The sequence below is a fragment of the Stenella coeruleoalba genome (assembly GCF_951394435.1).
Source record: "Stenella coeruleoalba genome assembly, chromosome: 10".
Taxonomy (NCBI): Eukaryota; Metazoa; Chordata; class Mammalia; order Artiodactyla; family Delphinidae; genus Stenella; species Stenella coeruleoalba.
In genome coordinates, this window is record NC_137156.1 from 97,151,809 (window position 1) to 97,168,428 (window position 16,620).

General features: G+C 38.7%; 1 protein-coding gene across 2 annotated transcripts in view; it reads right to left on the bottom strand.

The window, feature by feature from the left end:
- Positions 1-16,406, bottom strand: part of RAD18 (RAD18 E3 ubiquitin protein ligase) — a 106,961-nt gene extending 90,555 nt beyond the window's left edge. For both annotated transcript variants that reach the window (XM_079935817.1, XM_079935816.1), the window contains exons 1-2: positions 16,280-16,406; positions 12,189-12,270 (exon numbers count right to left, since the gene is read on the bottom strand). In XM_079935817.1, coding sequence (XP_079791943.1) covers positions 12,189-12,270; positions 16,280-16,330 — 133 coding nt within the window. In that variant the 5' untranslated portion in view covers positions 16,331-16,406. The remainder of the gene's footprint in view (positions 1-12,188; positions 12,271-16,279) is intronic.
- Between the last annotated feature and the right edge of the window lie 214 nt (positions 16,407-16,620).

Consider the following 16,620-nt stretch of genomic DNA (forward strand, 5'->3'; position numbering starts at 1 on the left):
GATATGTTAGTTTCCTAGTCTCATTTTATTTTTTACTTTGTTATCATTGTTTTTGTTTGTTTGTTTGTTTTGTGCCCCAGGCAGCTTGCAGGATCTTGGTTCACAAGTCCGGGGTTGGGCCGAAGCTCCTGCAGTGGGAGCTCCAAGTCCGAACCACTGGACTAACAGAGGACCTCAGACCAAGGGAATATTCATCGGAGTGACGTCTCACAGAGTTCCTCCTCTCAGCACCAAGACCCAGCTCTACCCAACAGCCTACAAACCCCAGTGTTAGAAGCCTCAGGCCAAACAACCAGTAAAACAGGAACACAATCCCACTCATTAAAGAAAAACAAATGAGATGGCAAAAAAAATATGTCACAGATGAAGGAGCAAGGTAAAAATCTACAAGACCAAATAAATGAAGAGGAAACAGGCAATGTGCCTGAAAAAGAATTTAGAGTAATGATAGTAAGGATGATCCAGAATCTCGGAAATAGAATGGAGTCACAGATCGAGAAAATACAAGAAATGTTTAAGAAAGATATAGAAGAACTAAAGAACAAACAGAGATGAACAACACAATAACTGAAATGAAACATACACTAGAAGGAATCAATAACAGAATAACTGAGGCAGAAGAACAAATAAGTGAGCTGGAGGACAAAATGGTGGAAATAACTGCTGAGAAGCAGAATAAAGAAAAAAAGAATGAGGGCTTCCCTGGTGGCGCAGTGGTTGAGAGTCCGCCTGCCGATGCAGGGGACACGGGTTCGTGCCCCGGTCTGGGAAGATCCCACATGCCGCGGAGCGGCTGGGCCCGTGAGCCATGGCCGCTGAGCCTGTGCGTCCGGAGCCTGTGCTCCGCAACGGGAGAGGCCACAACAGTGAGAGGCCCATATACCGCAAAAAAAAAAAAAAAAAAAGAATGAAAAGAACTGAAGACAATCTCAGAGACCTATGGGACAACACTAAACGCACCAACATTCGAATTATAGAGATCCCAGAAGAAGAGAAAAAGAAAGGGTCTGAGAAAATATCTGAAAACATTATAGTTGAAAACTTCCCTAACATAGGAAAGTCCAAGAAGCACAGAGAGTCCCATACAGGATAAACCCTAGGAAAAACACACCAAGACAAATATTAATCAAACTAACAAAAATTAAATTCAAAGAAAAAAAATTAAAAGCAGCACGGGAACAACAAAAAATAACACACAAAAGAATCCCCATTAGGTTATCAACTGATTTTTCAGTTGAAACTCTTCAGGTCAGAAGGGAATGGCAGGATATACTTAAAGTGATGAAAGAGAAAAACCTACAACCAAGATTACTCTACCCAGCAAGGATCTCATTCAGATTTGATGGAGAAGTCAAAAGCTTTTCAGACAAGCAAAAGCTAAGAGAATTCAGCACCACCAAACCAGCTTTACAACAAATGCTAAAGAAACTTCTCTAAGAGGGAAACACAAGAAAAGGACCAACAAAAACAAACTGAAAACAATTAAGAAAATGGTAATAGGAACATAAATATCAATAACATCCTTGAATGCAAATGGATTAAATGTCCCAACCAAAAGACAGACTGGCTGAATGGATACAAAAACAAGATCCGTATATATGCTGTCTACAAGAGACCTACTTCAGACCTAATGACACAAACAGACTGAAAGTGAAGGGATGGAAAAAGATATTCCATGCAAATGGAAATCAAATGAAAGCTGGAGTAGCAATACTCGTATCAGATAAAATATACTTTAAAATAAAGACTGTTATAAAAGATAAGGAGGGATACTACATAATGATCAAAGGATCAATCCAAAAAGAAAATATAACAATTATACATGTTTATGCACCCAACATAGGAGCACCTGAACACATAAGGCAAATGCTAACAACCATGAAAGGAGAAATCAAGAGTACCACAATAATAGTAGGGGACTTTAACACCCCACTTACAACAATGGACAGATCATCCAAACAGAAAATAAGTAAGGAAATACAAGCTTTAAATTACACAACAGGCCAGATAGATCTAATTGATATTTATAGAACATTACACCTGAAAGTGGCAGAATACACTTTCTTCTCAAGTGCACATGGAACATTCTCCAGAATAGATCACATCCTGGGTCACAAATCAAGCCTCGGAAAATTTAAGAAAATTGAAACTGTATCAAGTACCTTTTCTGACCACAATGTGATGAGACTGGATATCAATTACAGGAAAAAAGCTGTAAAAACACAAATACATGGAGGCTAAACAGTGAGCTACCAGATAACCAAGAGATCACTGAAGAAATCAAAGAAGAAATAAAAAAATACACAGAAACAAATGACAATGAGAACACAACGACCCAAAACCCACGGGACGCAGCAAAAGCAGTTCTAAGAGGGAAGTTTATAGCAATACAATCTCACTTCAAGAAACAAGAAAAATCTCAAATAAACAATCTAATCCTACACTTAAAACAACTAGAGAAAGAAGAACAAAGATATCCCAAAGTCAGTAGAAGGAAAGAAATCATAAAGATCAGAGCAGAAATAAATGAAATAGAAATGAAGAAAACAATAGCAAAGATCAATAAAACTAAAAGCTGGTTCTTTGAGAAGATAAACAAAATTGATAAACCCTTAGCCAGACTCATCAAGAAAAAAAGAGAGAGGACACAATTCAATAAAATTAGAAATGAAAAAGGAAGAATGATAACTGACACTGCAGAAATACAAAGGATTATAAGAAACTACTACAAACAACTCTATGCCAATAAAACAGACAACCACGAAGAAATGGACAAATTATTGGAAAGGCACAATTTTCCAAGACTGAACCAGGAAGAATTAGAAAATATAAACAGACCTATCATAAGTAATGAAATTGAAACCATAATTAAAAATCTTCCAACAAACACAAGTCCAGGACCAGATGGCTTCACAGGCGAATTCTATCAAACATTCAGAAAAGAGCTAACATCGATCCTTCTAAAAGTCTTCCAAAAAATTGCAGAGGAAGAAACACTCCCTAATTCATTCTATGAAGCCACCATCACCCCGATACCAAAACCAGAAAAAGATATCACAACAAAAGAAAATTATAGACCAATATCACTGATGAACATAGATGCAAAAATCCTCAACAAAATACTAGCAAAAAGAATACAACAGCATATTAAAAGGATCATACACCATGATCAAGTGGGATTTATCCCAGGGATGCAAGGATTCTTCAATATACGCAAATCAATCCATGTGATACACCACATTAACAAATTAAGGAATAAAAACCACATGATCAACTCAATAGATGTAGAAAAAGCTTTTGACAAAATTCAACACCCATTTATGATAAAAACTCTCCAGAAAATGGGCATAGAGGGAACCTACCTCAACATGATAAAGGCCATATATGACAAACCCACAGCAAACATCATACTCAATGTGAAAAAGTGAAAGCATTTCCACTAAGATCTGGAACAAGAAAAGGATGTCCACTCCCACCACTCTTATTCAACATAGTTTTGGAAGTCCTAGCCACAGCAATCAGAGAAGAAGAAGAAATAAAAGGAATAAAAATAGGAAAAGAAGAAGTAAAACTGTCACTGTTTGCAGATGACATGATACTATATATAGAAAATCCTAAAGCTGACACCAGACAACTATTAGAACTAATCAATGAATTTGGTAAGGCTGCAGGACACAAAATTAATGCACAGAAATCTCTGGCACTTCTACACACCAACAATTAAAAATCAGAAAGAGAAATTAAGGAAACACTCCCATTTACCATTACAACAAAAAGAATAAAATACAAGGAATAAACCTGAATAAGGAGGTGAAAGACTTGTACTCAGAAAACTATAAAACACTGATGAAAGAAATCAAAGATGACATAAACAGATGGAGAAATATACCATGTTCTTGGATTGGAAGAATCAATATTGTGAAAATGACCATACTACCCAAAGCAATCTACAGATTCAATGCAATCCCTATCAAACCACCAACGGCATTTCTTCACAGAATTACAACAAAAAATTTTACAATTCATATGGAAAGACAAAAGACCCCAAATAGCCAAAGCAATATTGAGAAAGAAAAACAGAGTTGGAGGAATCAGGCTCCCCCACTTCAAACTATACCACAAAGCTACAAGTAATCAACACAGTATAGTACTAGCACAAAAACAGAAATACAGATCAATGGTATAGGATAGAATGCCCAAAGATATACCCATGCACATACAGACACCTAATTTACGACAAAGGAGGCAAGAACATACAATGGAGAAAAGACAGCCTCCTCAGTAAGTGGTGCTGGGAAAACCGGACAGCTACATGTAAAAGAACGAAATTAGAACACTCCCTAACACCATACACAAAAATAAACTCCGAATGGATTAAAGACTTAAATGTAAGACCAGACACTATATAACTCTTAGAGGACAACATAGGAAAAACACTCTTTGACATAAACCACAGCAAGATCTTTTTTGATCCACCTCCTAGAGTAACGGAAATAAAAACAAAAATAAACAAATGAGACTTAATTAAACTAAAAAGCTTTTGCACAGCAAAGGAAACCATAAACAAGACGAAAAGACAACCCTCAGAATGGGAGAAAATATTTGCAAATGAAACAGACAAAAAGATTAATCTCCAAAATATACAAACAGCTCAGGGAGCTCAATATCAAAAAACCAAACAATCCAGTTAAAAAATGGGCGGAAGATGTAAACAGACATTTCACCAAGGAAGACATACAGATGGCCAAGAGGCACATGAAAAGATGCCCAACATCACTAATTATTAGAGAAATGCAAGTCAAAACTACAATGAGGTATCATCTCACGCCGGTGAGAATGGCCATCATCAAAAATCTACAAACAATAAATGCTGGAAAGGGTGTGATGAAAAGAGAACCCTGCTGCACTGCTGGTGGGAATGTAAATTGATACAACCACTATGGAGAACAGTATGGAGGTTCCTTAAAAAACTAAAAATAGAAGTACCATATGACCCAGCAATCCCATCAGTGGGCATATACCCTGAGAAAAACATAATTCAAAAAGAGACATGCACCACAATGTTCACTGCAGCACTATTTACAATAGCCAGGACATGGAACCAACCTAAATGTCCATCGACAGATGAATGGATAAAGAAGACGTGGCACATATATACAATGGAATACTACTCAGCCATAAAAGGAAACAAAATTGAGTTATTTGTAGTGAGGTGGATGGACCTAGAGTCTGTCATACAGAGTGAAGTAAGTCAGAAAGAGAAAAACAACCAATAAGAACCTGCTGTATAAAAAAATACATAAAATAAAATTTAAAAAAAAAAGAATGGATGAAGACATGGAAAGACAAAAAAAAGAGAAAAACAAATACCATATGCTAACACATAAATATATGGAATCTGAAAAAAAATTGGTACTGATGAACCTAGTTGCAAGGCAGGAATAATGAGGTAGACATAGAAAACGTACTTGAGGACATGGGGTGGGAGGGCGAAGCTAGGGCGAAGTGATAGTAGCATCAACATATATACACTACCACATGTAAAACAGTTGACTGGTGGGAAGCATCAGCATAGCACAGGGAGATCGGCTCGGCGCTTTGCGATGACCTAGAAGGGTGGGATAGGGAGGATGGGAGGGAGGCTCAAGAGGTAGGGGATATGGGGACATGTGTATGCATATGCGTGATTCACTTTGTTGTGCAACAGAAACTAACACAGTATTGTGAAGCAATTATACTCCAATAAAGATCTATTAAAAAATAAAAAAAGAATAAAGGCAGTTAGTGAAAAAGGAAGAATGAAATTAGAACATTTTCACACGATATACAAAAAGAAAATCAAAAGATCTAAATGTAAGACTGAAACCATAAACCTCCCGAAAGAAAACACAGGCAGAACACTCTTTGACATAAATCGTAGCAATAGTTTTTTGGATCTGTCTTCTGTGAAAAAGGAAATAAAAGCAAAAATAAACAAATGAAACCTAATTAAACGTAAAAGCTTTTGCACAGCAAAAGAAACCATCAACAAAACAAAAAGACAACCTACTGAATGGGAGAAATATTTGCAAATGATATGACCAAATAGGAGTTAATATTCAAAATATATAAACAGCTCATACAACTCAGTGTCAAAAAAAAAAAAACCCAATTAAAAAATGGGCAGAGGACCTGAATAGACATTTTTCCAAAGAAGACATATAGCTGGCCAACAGCCACGTGAAAAGATGCTCAACATCACTCACCATCAGAGAAATGCAAATCAAAACCACAATGAGAGATCATCTCACACCTGTCAGTATGACGAATCACAAAGACCACAAATTTCAAATGCTGGTGAAGATGTTGAGAAAAGGGAACCCTAGTACACTGCTGGGGAATGTAAGTTGGTGAAACCACTATGGAAGACAGTGGAGGTTCCTCAAAAAACTAAAAACAGAACTACCATATGATCCAGCAATTCCACTCTTGGGTATATACCTCAAAAAAACCAAAAACACTAATTTGAAAAGATACATGCATCCCAATGTTCATAGGAGCGTTATTTAACAACAGTCAAGATATGGAAGCAACTTAGTGTCTATCACTTAAAGACGATGAATGGATAAAGAACAGGTGGTACATATACAATGGAATATTACTCAGCCACAATAAAGAATGAAATTTTGCCATTTGCAACAACATGGATGTACCTGGAGGTTATTATGCTTAGTGAAATAAGTCAGAGAAAGACAAATACTATATGCTATCTCTCACATGTGGAACCTAAAAAATGAAACAAATGAATATAACAAAATAGAAACAGACTCACAGATAGAGAGAACTAGTGGGGAAAGGAAATGGGGGAGAGGAAAGGAAATGGGGGAGGGGCAAGATAGGGGTGAAGGATTGAGAAGTACAAACTACTATGTATTTATAAAATAAGTAAGCTACAAGGATATATTGTACAGCAGGGGTGCCAAAGCAGGGGAACCAGACTGCAGAGCAGGAGGTGAGCAGCAGGCGAGCGAGCAAAGCTTCATCTGCTGCTCCCCATCACTCCCCATCGCTCACATTACCACCTGAACCATCCCCCACCCCCCACGTCCATGGAAAAATTGTCTTCCACAAAACCAGTCCCTGGTGCCAAAAAGGTTGGGGACCGCTGTTGTACAGCACAGAGAAGGTAGCCAATATTTGATAATAACTTTAAATGTAGTACAATCTATAAAAATATTGAATCACTATGTTGTACACCTGAAACTAATATAATATTGTAAATCAACTATATTTCAATTTAAAAAAGGAAGAAGTGCACAGCTGTAACAGTTTTACACTAGTCAAGTGGTATAATATCGTTCAAAGGGAGACTGTAATAACTTAAAGATGCCTATTTTAAACAGCCGCTAAAATAATAAAACAAAGAAGTAGCACTAATAAGTCAACTGTGGAAAAGATTTAATATTTTTTAAATGTTCAATTTTTTTTTAAAAGGCTGGAAGAGAAGAAAAAATAGATGAGTAAATAAAAAACAGAAAGCAAGGTAGTATATCTAGATCCAGCCTTACCAATAATTAACTTTCTGCAATGATGGAAATGTTCTATATCTGCACTATCCAAGATAGCAGCCACTAGCCACATGTGCTATTCAACACTTGAAATGAGGCTAGTGGAACTGGGAATCTAAAGTTTTAATTTTATTTAAGTTTAATTAATTTTAACTGAAATATAAATAGCCGTATGAGGCTAGCAGCTACTATATTATACAGTGTATGTCTAAATATTCCAAGTAAAAATAGATATTTTCAGACTAGATTGAATGGGAAGACCCAAAATATATACTGTCTAAAAAAGTCCAATATAAATATCAAGACACAGGTAGATGAGAAGTAAAAGGATGGAAAAAGACAAACCATGAAAACACTAATCTTAAAGAAGTGGGAGTGACTATATTAATATCAGAAAAAAGAAGACTTTAGAACAAAGAACATTACCAGGGATAAAGAGGGCCATTTCACAATCACAAAACAGCCAATTCATCAGGAAGACAAAATAATCATAAATGTGTATGTGCCTAATAAAAATGCTTCAAAAATATATAAAGCACAAACTTACAGAAGTAAAAAGAAAAATCAGACAAATCCACAATTATATTTGGAGATTTCGACACTCCTCTCTCAGTACTGATAAAATAATACACAGAGAACCAGCAGAGATACAGAAGATTTAAAAAGCAGTATCAACCAAGTTGATCTAATTGACATTCATAGAACACTCCGCCCAACTAGAATAGACATTCTTTTAAAGTATACGTGAAACATTAACCAAGAATGACCATATTGTGGGCCATAAAACAAGTCTCAGTTTGATTTAAAAACTGAAATCGGACATAATTGTTTGACTTTTGAAAAGAACATAATTAAATTAGACATTAATAACAGGAAGATAGCAGGAAAACTCCCAAATTTTTAGAAATTAAACTAAAGACTTCTAAATAACTCATGGGTCAAAAAATAAATCAAAAAGGACATTAGAATACACTTTAAACAAAAATGAAAACTCACATATCAAAATTTGTGGGATGTAGCTAAAGCAGGGCTTAAAGGAAAATTTATAGCTTTAAACGTTTATATTAGAAAAGAAGGTCTAATATCGATCTCATCTTCTACCTTAGAAAGTTAGAAATATAAGAGCAAATTAAACTCATATAAGTAAAAGAAAGGAAATAATAAAGATTTTGAAAGTGTAAATCAATAAAATAGAAAAGATAAAATACAGAAAACAATGAACCAAAAGTTGGTTCTTTGAAAACAGCAATAAAATTGATAAACCTTTAGCTAGATTAATCAAGGAAAAAAAAAGAAAACACACCTTTCTAGCATATGGATAAAAGGGAATATCACTACATATCCTCCAGACAAGAGAAGGACAGTAGGGAGTAGGTTGTTTTGTTTTGTTTTGGTTTTTTCTGGGCCGTTGCAGCACGACATGTGGGAACTTCTTTTCCTGACCAGAGATCAAACCCGCACCCCCTGCAGTGTAAGGGAAGAGTCTTAACCACTGGACTGCCAGGGAAGTCCCTAGGGAGTAGCATTTTTCAAGCTCTATGCTGATAAACTCAACAGCTTAGATTAAATGGACAAATTTATTGAAAGGAATTCAAGGTTGTTGTAACATTTAAAAACAAATCAGTGTAATTAATCATATTCTAAAATAAAGGAATTAAATCATATGAGCATCTCTATACATGCAAAAAAAACAAACTTGACAAAATTCAGTAACCATTCATGATTAAAAAAAAAAAACCTCAGCTAATTCAGAGCATAGACGAATTGCCTCAACCTGATAAATTTATGAAAATGTATTAAGAATACGATAAAACTTACAGCTAACATTATGCCTGAAAGACTGAAAGCTTTCCCCATAAAACTGGGAATAAAGAAAGGATATTCACCTACACCACTTCTTTTTAACATTCTATTAGAGGTACTTAGCCTGTCTAACAACTAGAAATATGAGGCACGCAGATTAAAGAAGGAAGAAGTAAAACTGTTTTTATTCACAGATGACATGATTGTGTATATAAAAATTCCTAAGGAATCAACAAAAAAGATGCTGGAATTAAAAAGTGAATTTAGCAAGATCACAGGATAAAAAGTCAATAAAAAAACTGTTATTTCTATGTGCAAGGGCTGTGCACTGAAAACTAACAGCACTGTGGAGAGAAATAAAGAAGAGCTAAAGAATGGAGGAACACACCACGTTCATATAAAAATAAAATCCCCTAAGGAAAAGTAAAAATAAGAGGAATCCCTGTGTAAGGAACTTAGAAAATGGACCCAGTGTGGCTAACAGGGACTCAAAATAAAACAGAGCCAGGCAGTCATGACAGACTGGATTCAGTCACGTACTCTATGTTCTCATTAAAACCAAGAACAGAAAACTATGACTTCTGATTCTGCTAAAGGTCCTACCTGGAAATGTCCCCAACTAGAAGCTCTGATGACCAAGCCAATCATCAAAAACTACAGTCAAGCTTCAAGGACTTGTGGTCAGGCTGCAGAGGCCAGCCAATCCTCTCTGCAAGTCTCCCAACTGTGACTTCTACAGTTTGTTTTTAAAAATCCCTCTCTCTTTACCCCCTACACCCAAAGGTACTTTAGGTTACAGCCAAAGACTGCATATCCCCTGTTTGCAAACCTTGCAAGCAATAAAGCTGTCCTTTTGCTTTAAGATAATCCTGACTATTTTCTGGGATTTATTTCTAATTTAGGACAACATTTTTACATTGAAGACAACACTGTTAAGATGTCATAGGGACTTCGCTGGTGGTACAGTGGCAAAGAATCTGCCTTACAATGCAGGGGAAGCAAGTTCAATCCCTGGTCAGGGAACGAAGATCCCGCATGCCGCAGGGTAACTAAGCCCGAGTGCCACAACTACTGAGTTTGCGCGCCTCAACTAGAGCCTGAGGGCCACACACTACAGAGCCCATGCGTCCTGGAACCTGCACCCCACAACTACAGAGCCCATGCGCCCTGAAGCCTGTGCGCCACAACTAGAGAGAGAAAACCCGCACACCACAACTACAGAGAAGCCCACATGCTGCAACGAAAGATCCCGCATGCCTCAACAAAGATGCCACGTGCTGCAACTAAAACCCGACGCAGCCAAAAATAAATAAAAAATAAATAAATCTCAAAAAAAAAAAAGTCATATATCCTCAGATGGATCTCTAGATTTAGTGCAATCCCAAGGAACATCCCAGCAGGCTTTTCTTGGTAGAAACTGACAACCTGATTCTAAAATTTACATTGAAATGCATATAAAATGCAAAGATCCTAAAAGAACCAAAACAATCTTGATAAAGAAAAACAACGTTGGCGTAGTTACAATACTTGACTTGAAGACTTACTAGCAGGCTACCGTAATTAAGACAGTGTAGTACTGGCACAGGATAGACATAAAAATCAATGAAATAGAAGAGGATCCAGAAACAGACCCACATATAATTCCCTGGGGCCATACTGACTGATAATGGGAAGAACTCTGTCAAGTGATAGAAATGTTTAATATCTTAATTGTAGTCATTACCTGGTATAAACATTTGTTGAAACTCGTTGACACTTGCACATTTTACTGCGCACTTAAAATGGATGCCTTTTACTACATATAAATCATACCTAAATAAAGGTGATTTTAACACATATTTAGAAACAATCCCCAAAACTTATCTTGGTTCCTAATATGAATCTAGCCTAGAAGGAAACTAAGATTTATTAAGGCCCTAAAACGTGCCAGACACTGGACTCTGTACATTTAATTCTCACAACCATCTCCTAAGGCAGAAACTACTCACCAGGGTTTCACATCTGAAGAAATGTTGAGCGTTTGCAATTTCACCCACCTAATAAGTGGAGAGCTAAGAGTCAAGCCTAAGTTTATCTCTAATGCCCATGTTGCTACCACCACCATCCTCTTATTATGTCTCCCCTATGGAAACTTTTTCACCAAAGCTACCACTATCCACTAAAACCATTTTTTAAGCCTAACTTTTTTTTTTAACTTTCCAAGGCAAATCAACTCGAAAATAGAGAATAAGAACGATCATAAGCCTAGATAATCCATAAACTGATGGCTAAATCCAGAACAATAAGTGCACCCCATGCACTAAATACGTCAAACCACAGTATAAAAACTATGTACATACTAGACTCACGAAGAGAAGTACAAGCACATTTCAATATATGAGTCTTCCCACCATCACACAGCAAGTTAAGTGATAAAACTGTCTGTAATACTCTTCAGTTGTAGAATTCTCCCAGTGGAATTTTTTAACTTTAAAATTCTATGCCAAGGACTACTTGGTTGAACCACCTATCTCCTATCCTGCTAAAAATGAAAAATCTGAAATTTAACATCTAAAAGTGCCGGGCAAATAACAATATATAGTGATCAAAATCTTCCTGTGAATGTTACAAAAGGCATAAAAGTATCCAAGAGGGAGGTGGCAGAAAATATAGGAGCCTTGTAAAAAATATTCAATATTTAAGAGGGAGGTCATGGAAAAGACCATGCTAAAACCTCAAGATAGAGGAGCTAAAGGTGAGAAATAAATAACAAATGTGTACTTATGTCTGGTGTTAAAATAATACTACATTACATAAAAAACCACATTTTTGTAACTCAGAGAAACAATACATACTTACAGTTATGTGAACACTGAGGAATCATCATTGCAATGTTGAAATATTCAAAGCAAATTCCACAGCGCAGCAAATCATCTATTGTCTGAAATGCATAAATACATACACACCTATCAGAAAGCCACCAAGACTGGAACATCTGCCACAGAACTCCTTCTCCATTCCCTAAAAAAATAATTTAATAATACTTCTTCGTCAAATATTCAAACTCAAAAGCTAAGTCCACATAAACTGCAGGGGAGAGAAAACCTCCCCCATATGACTTATTCAAATCTTAGGTTACAGAGAACACTTCAGAAAGATAAAGCTGACACTGTACAGAATCCCACTCCATATTGCCAGCCCGTCACAAAAGGGCTACTCTATTTCTCTTCTACTTGCCATGTATTTCCAGTTCCTCCTCCAAGCCTCCTCCTCTTCAGACCCCATTCCCTGGCCCACTGTCACTGCGGGGGTGAAAGGTACCAGCAGCCATTCACCACACAGGGTAAGAACCAGATCAGAGAATATTAAAGAGAAACACTAGAAATTATCCAGTTAAAACCCTTACTTCACAAATGAGTAAACTTGTATCCAGAGCAGGCTCACAGCACATGAGTCAAGCCAGGACAAAACTTCCTGTCTACCGGCCGTCAATCCAGTGCTTTCTGCTCGGTACTGTACAGTACTACAGGGTGGAGCCAGATGAGGAAGCCCTGGAAAGAGCTGGCGCCAGTGACAGCAAAAGGAGGGGAAGAGGCAGGCAATCTGCAAAGTCAGATAGATGTGCGTCCATCTGGAATGAAACCCAAACACGAAAGGATCTCTCTCGCAACCTAAAATCTTCTAAATCATTTAAAATGTTATTTCTTTTCTTTTTATAAATTTATTTATTTATTTATTATTTTTGGCTGCGTTGGGTCTTCGTTGCTGCACGCAGGCTTTCTCTAGTTGTGGCGAGCGGGGCCTACTCTTCGTTGCAGTGCGCGGGCTTCTCATTGTGGTGGCCTCTCCTGTTGCAGAGTACAGGCTCTAGGCGCGCAGGCTTCAGTAGTTGTGGCACGCAGTCTTCAGTAGCTGTGGCGTGCGGGCTCTAGAGCGCAAGCTCAGTAGTTACGGCGCACGGGCCTAGTTGCTCTGCAGCATGTGGGATCTTCCCCGACCAGGGCTCGAACCCATGTCCCCTGCATTGGCAGGCAGACTCTTAACCACTGTGCCACCAGGGAAGCCCTAAAATGTTATTTCATTCAAAAGAATACTGAGCAGATATTTAAGAGGAAAAAGAGAGAGAGAGAGAGAGAGAGCGTGCTCTCATGTACTGGTACGGAAAGACTGCCAAGAAAAGTGAAAAAAGGAAGTAAGGTACAGGCAGTACACACTGTCTGTGACCTTCTGTTAAAAAGGGAGGAGGGAATAAGAATATAAATCTGAATGCAAATCTGAACACAAGAACGTAACAAATAATGGTCAAAGGGGTCAGGAAACTGGACAGATGAGGGACAAGTTTGGAGGAAGACTTTTACTTTTTATTTCGCGTACTTTTTGAACCATGAGTGTATGACCTAAATTTTTAAAATGCAAACAAACAAAAAGACTAATGTCTCTAATAGTTCACATATGAAATATTGTTGCCATTAAAGGAAACATGCTTTCAAAGAATAATTAATGCATGGAAAAATGTTCATGTTTTAATGCAAACAAAAAAAAAAAATCAGAGAACAAACCTACAACAATAATACATAACAACAGAACTATGTAGTTTAATCTCCTTAACAATCTTAGGAGGTCTATAGCATCTATATGCCAATTTTTTAGATGAAGCCTATAGAGCTTATAAGGCGTTGGATCAAATCCGAGAGGTTGACTCCAAGGTGATCCCAAAGTTTAAATGCATATACACATTGTGGGTATGTGTGTGCATGATCACACATGAGAAAAACTGAAGAACAATAAGAGAAAATGTTAAACAGCGGTTCTCTCTAGATGGTAGGATGCTAGGTAACTTTCATTTCCTCCTTTATCTTACTGTAAATTTTAATTTTTTTCTACTATATACACATTCTACATTTATAATCTGTCAAAAACAAATGTTTGTTATAGTAAAACCAGGGAAATAAACATTCAAATGCCCAAATCTTCCATTACTTTGGATGGTAAGCTACCACTGACACAAACAGCTAGAGGATTGTGTTGAAAATCAATCAAGAGCAGAGGCAGGACCAGAAGCCAAAGCCCTGACACCTGGTCTATTTGCTTTCTTCTCTATCACCGTCCTCTCCTGGAGGAGTGGTTCTGACAGATGTGCTGAGCAGGATCTGTGGAAGTGATACCGCATCCGATGAGCTATAACATTCTTGCACAGATGTTCAGTCCAGTGGATGCCCTGGGATTTCCTCAACTTAGAGAAAGTGGAAGGGGGAAGCTTTCACTTCCCTTATCCAATTCATAATCTTCATGACAACCACTAAAAAGCAGGGGGAGAAATACTTAACACATGTTAAGCATTAATAATAATAATAAAGATATATTGATTTAATGCTTACTACCTTCTAGATACCTTCAATCAATTAGCAAATAATTTTTGAGCACCCACCACGTGCCAGGCATTGTGTTAGGCACAGTGAATAAGCCAGACAGGATCCCTATCCACACACATCAACTCATTTAACCAACCTTATAAACTATTTCTGTCTCCAGTTTATAGTTGAGGCAACCCAGGCTCAGAGAGGTTAAGTAACTGAATCAAGGTCACACAGTTAAATAGAAGGCAGAGACTAAATTTAAGCCAGAACCATTGGAACTCAAATCTATGCTCTTCTCCACTGCACACTGGAGCCAAAGCCACCACAACTGCAAAACCACGGCTTTCCCAGATCCTTCCACAATGTCAGCTCTTCAACATGGGGAGATCTTCAGTCACCAAGCCCTGTAGATGACACTGATGATGGCAGGTAGAACAAGGCCTTATACTTACTTTAACCTCCCCCAAGTCCCTTCACTTAATTCTCAAAGTCACCTTATGAGTCAGTGGGGCAGATACCATAATCCGTAGTTTACAAAAACTGAGCAACAGAAGAACATGATTTTGCTCAGTCACAAACGGAAATAATCACAGACCAAGGAGAAAAACCAAGCAACTGATTTTAGCTAGTACAGAATGGTGTGTTTGCTCTTGACCAAACATAGTAGGAATCCAGGACTCACCACTACCGTCCACGGAAACAGGAATGCATTGCCAAAAACAAAGTAGCCACAAAAATCAATGTTATTTGAGTGAAAGACTTCAATAAAATGAAAGGCTAGGGCTTCCCTGGTGGTGCAGTGGTTGAGAGTCCGCCTGCCGATGCAGGGGACACGGGTTCGTGCCCCGGTCCGGGAAGATCCCACATGCGGCGGAGGGGCTGGGCCCGTGAGCCATGGCTGCTGAGCCTGCGCGTCCGGAGCCTGTGCTCCGCAACGGGAGAGGCCACAACAGTGAGAGTCCCGCGTGCCGAAAAAAAAAAAGGCTAGTGCTAAACGTGAGTCCTGATTTCTTTGTTTAAAAGAGAGGATGCACAACTATCAAGAGTTAGGACACGTTAGGGAGGAATTAGGGCAAAGTAGCACTAGGCTTCTTGAGGGTAATTAGAAGAAATGAATGAGAATGTAAAGGAGACTGCCCGCTTTGCTAGGTGATTAAATAAATGTTTTCTGATGCAAGCTCCACTCCAAACCGTGTCCGGTGTCACTGTGGGAGATTCTTCACTAAAGTACTGGGAGAGTTTACATAATGCTTGGCACGCAGTAAGCTCTAAGAAAGGATTACGTATCACTGTCGTTTCCACCGTTTAGAGTAAGTGTTTCTTTCCACATCATTGTGATTGTTGTGACTGAACGGCAGAATACCCCGTCCCATACGACAGCCAACCTAGGCTCACCATAAGGGACCAAGGCCTGTCCCCGGTACTTCCCAGGAGAGGAAGAAACTGAGGCCCAGATCCACGCGGTGGCAAATGGCAACGCAGAGCCGGGAATCCTGGCCCAATTCGGCGCCGGCGCCTCGTCCTTTCTCCTCCTCAAGGCGGGGCTGGCCTCCCGCGGACGTCGTACGCCCCCGACCTCCCCGAAGCACTCACCTTCATGACTGCCAGGCCCGGAGGCCACCGGGGCTCTACTAGGGAGTCCATGGCCTCCCCTAAAGAAGGTGGAGGGTCCGCGACCCACTGGTCTCCAGCGCTCCACTGCCACTCGAAATTCCCCGCGCTACAGAGCTACGTCAGCAGTCGGCGACGCGCCCGACGCGGGTGCGGAGCATGCTGGGAGTTGTAGGACGTGGCCGAAGCGCAACCGAAGGTGCTCTCTTTGCGCACGCGCCAGACTTACGCTACGCCTCCTTGCGCAGATGTGTGGTTAAAAAACCCACTTGCGGGTTTTGTACTGTACCGTTAATAAGTGAATACCTGTTGAATGTTAGGAA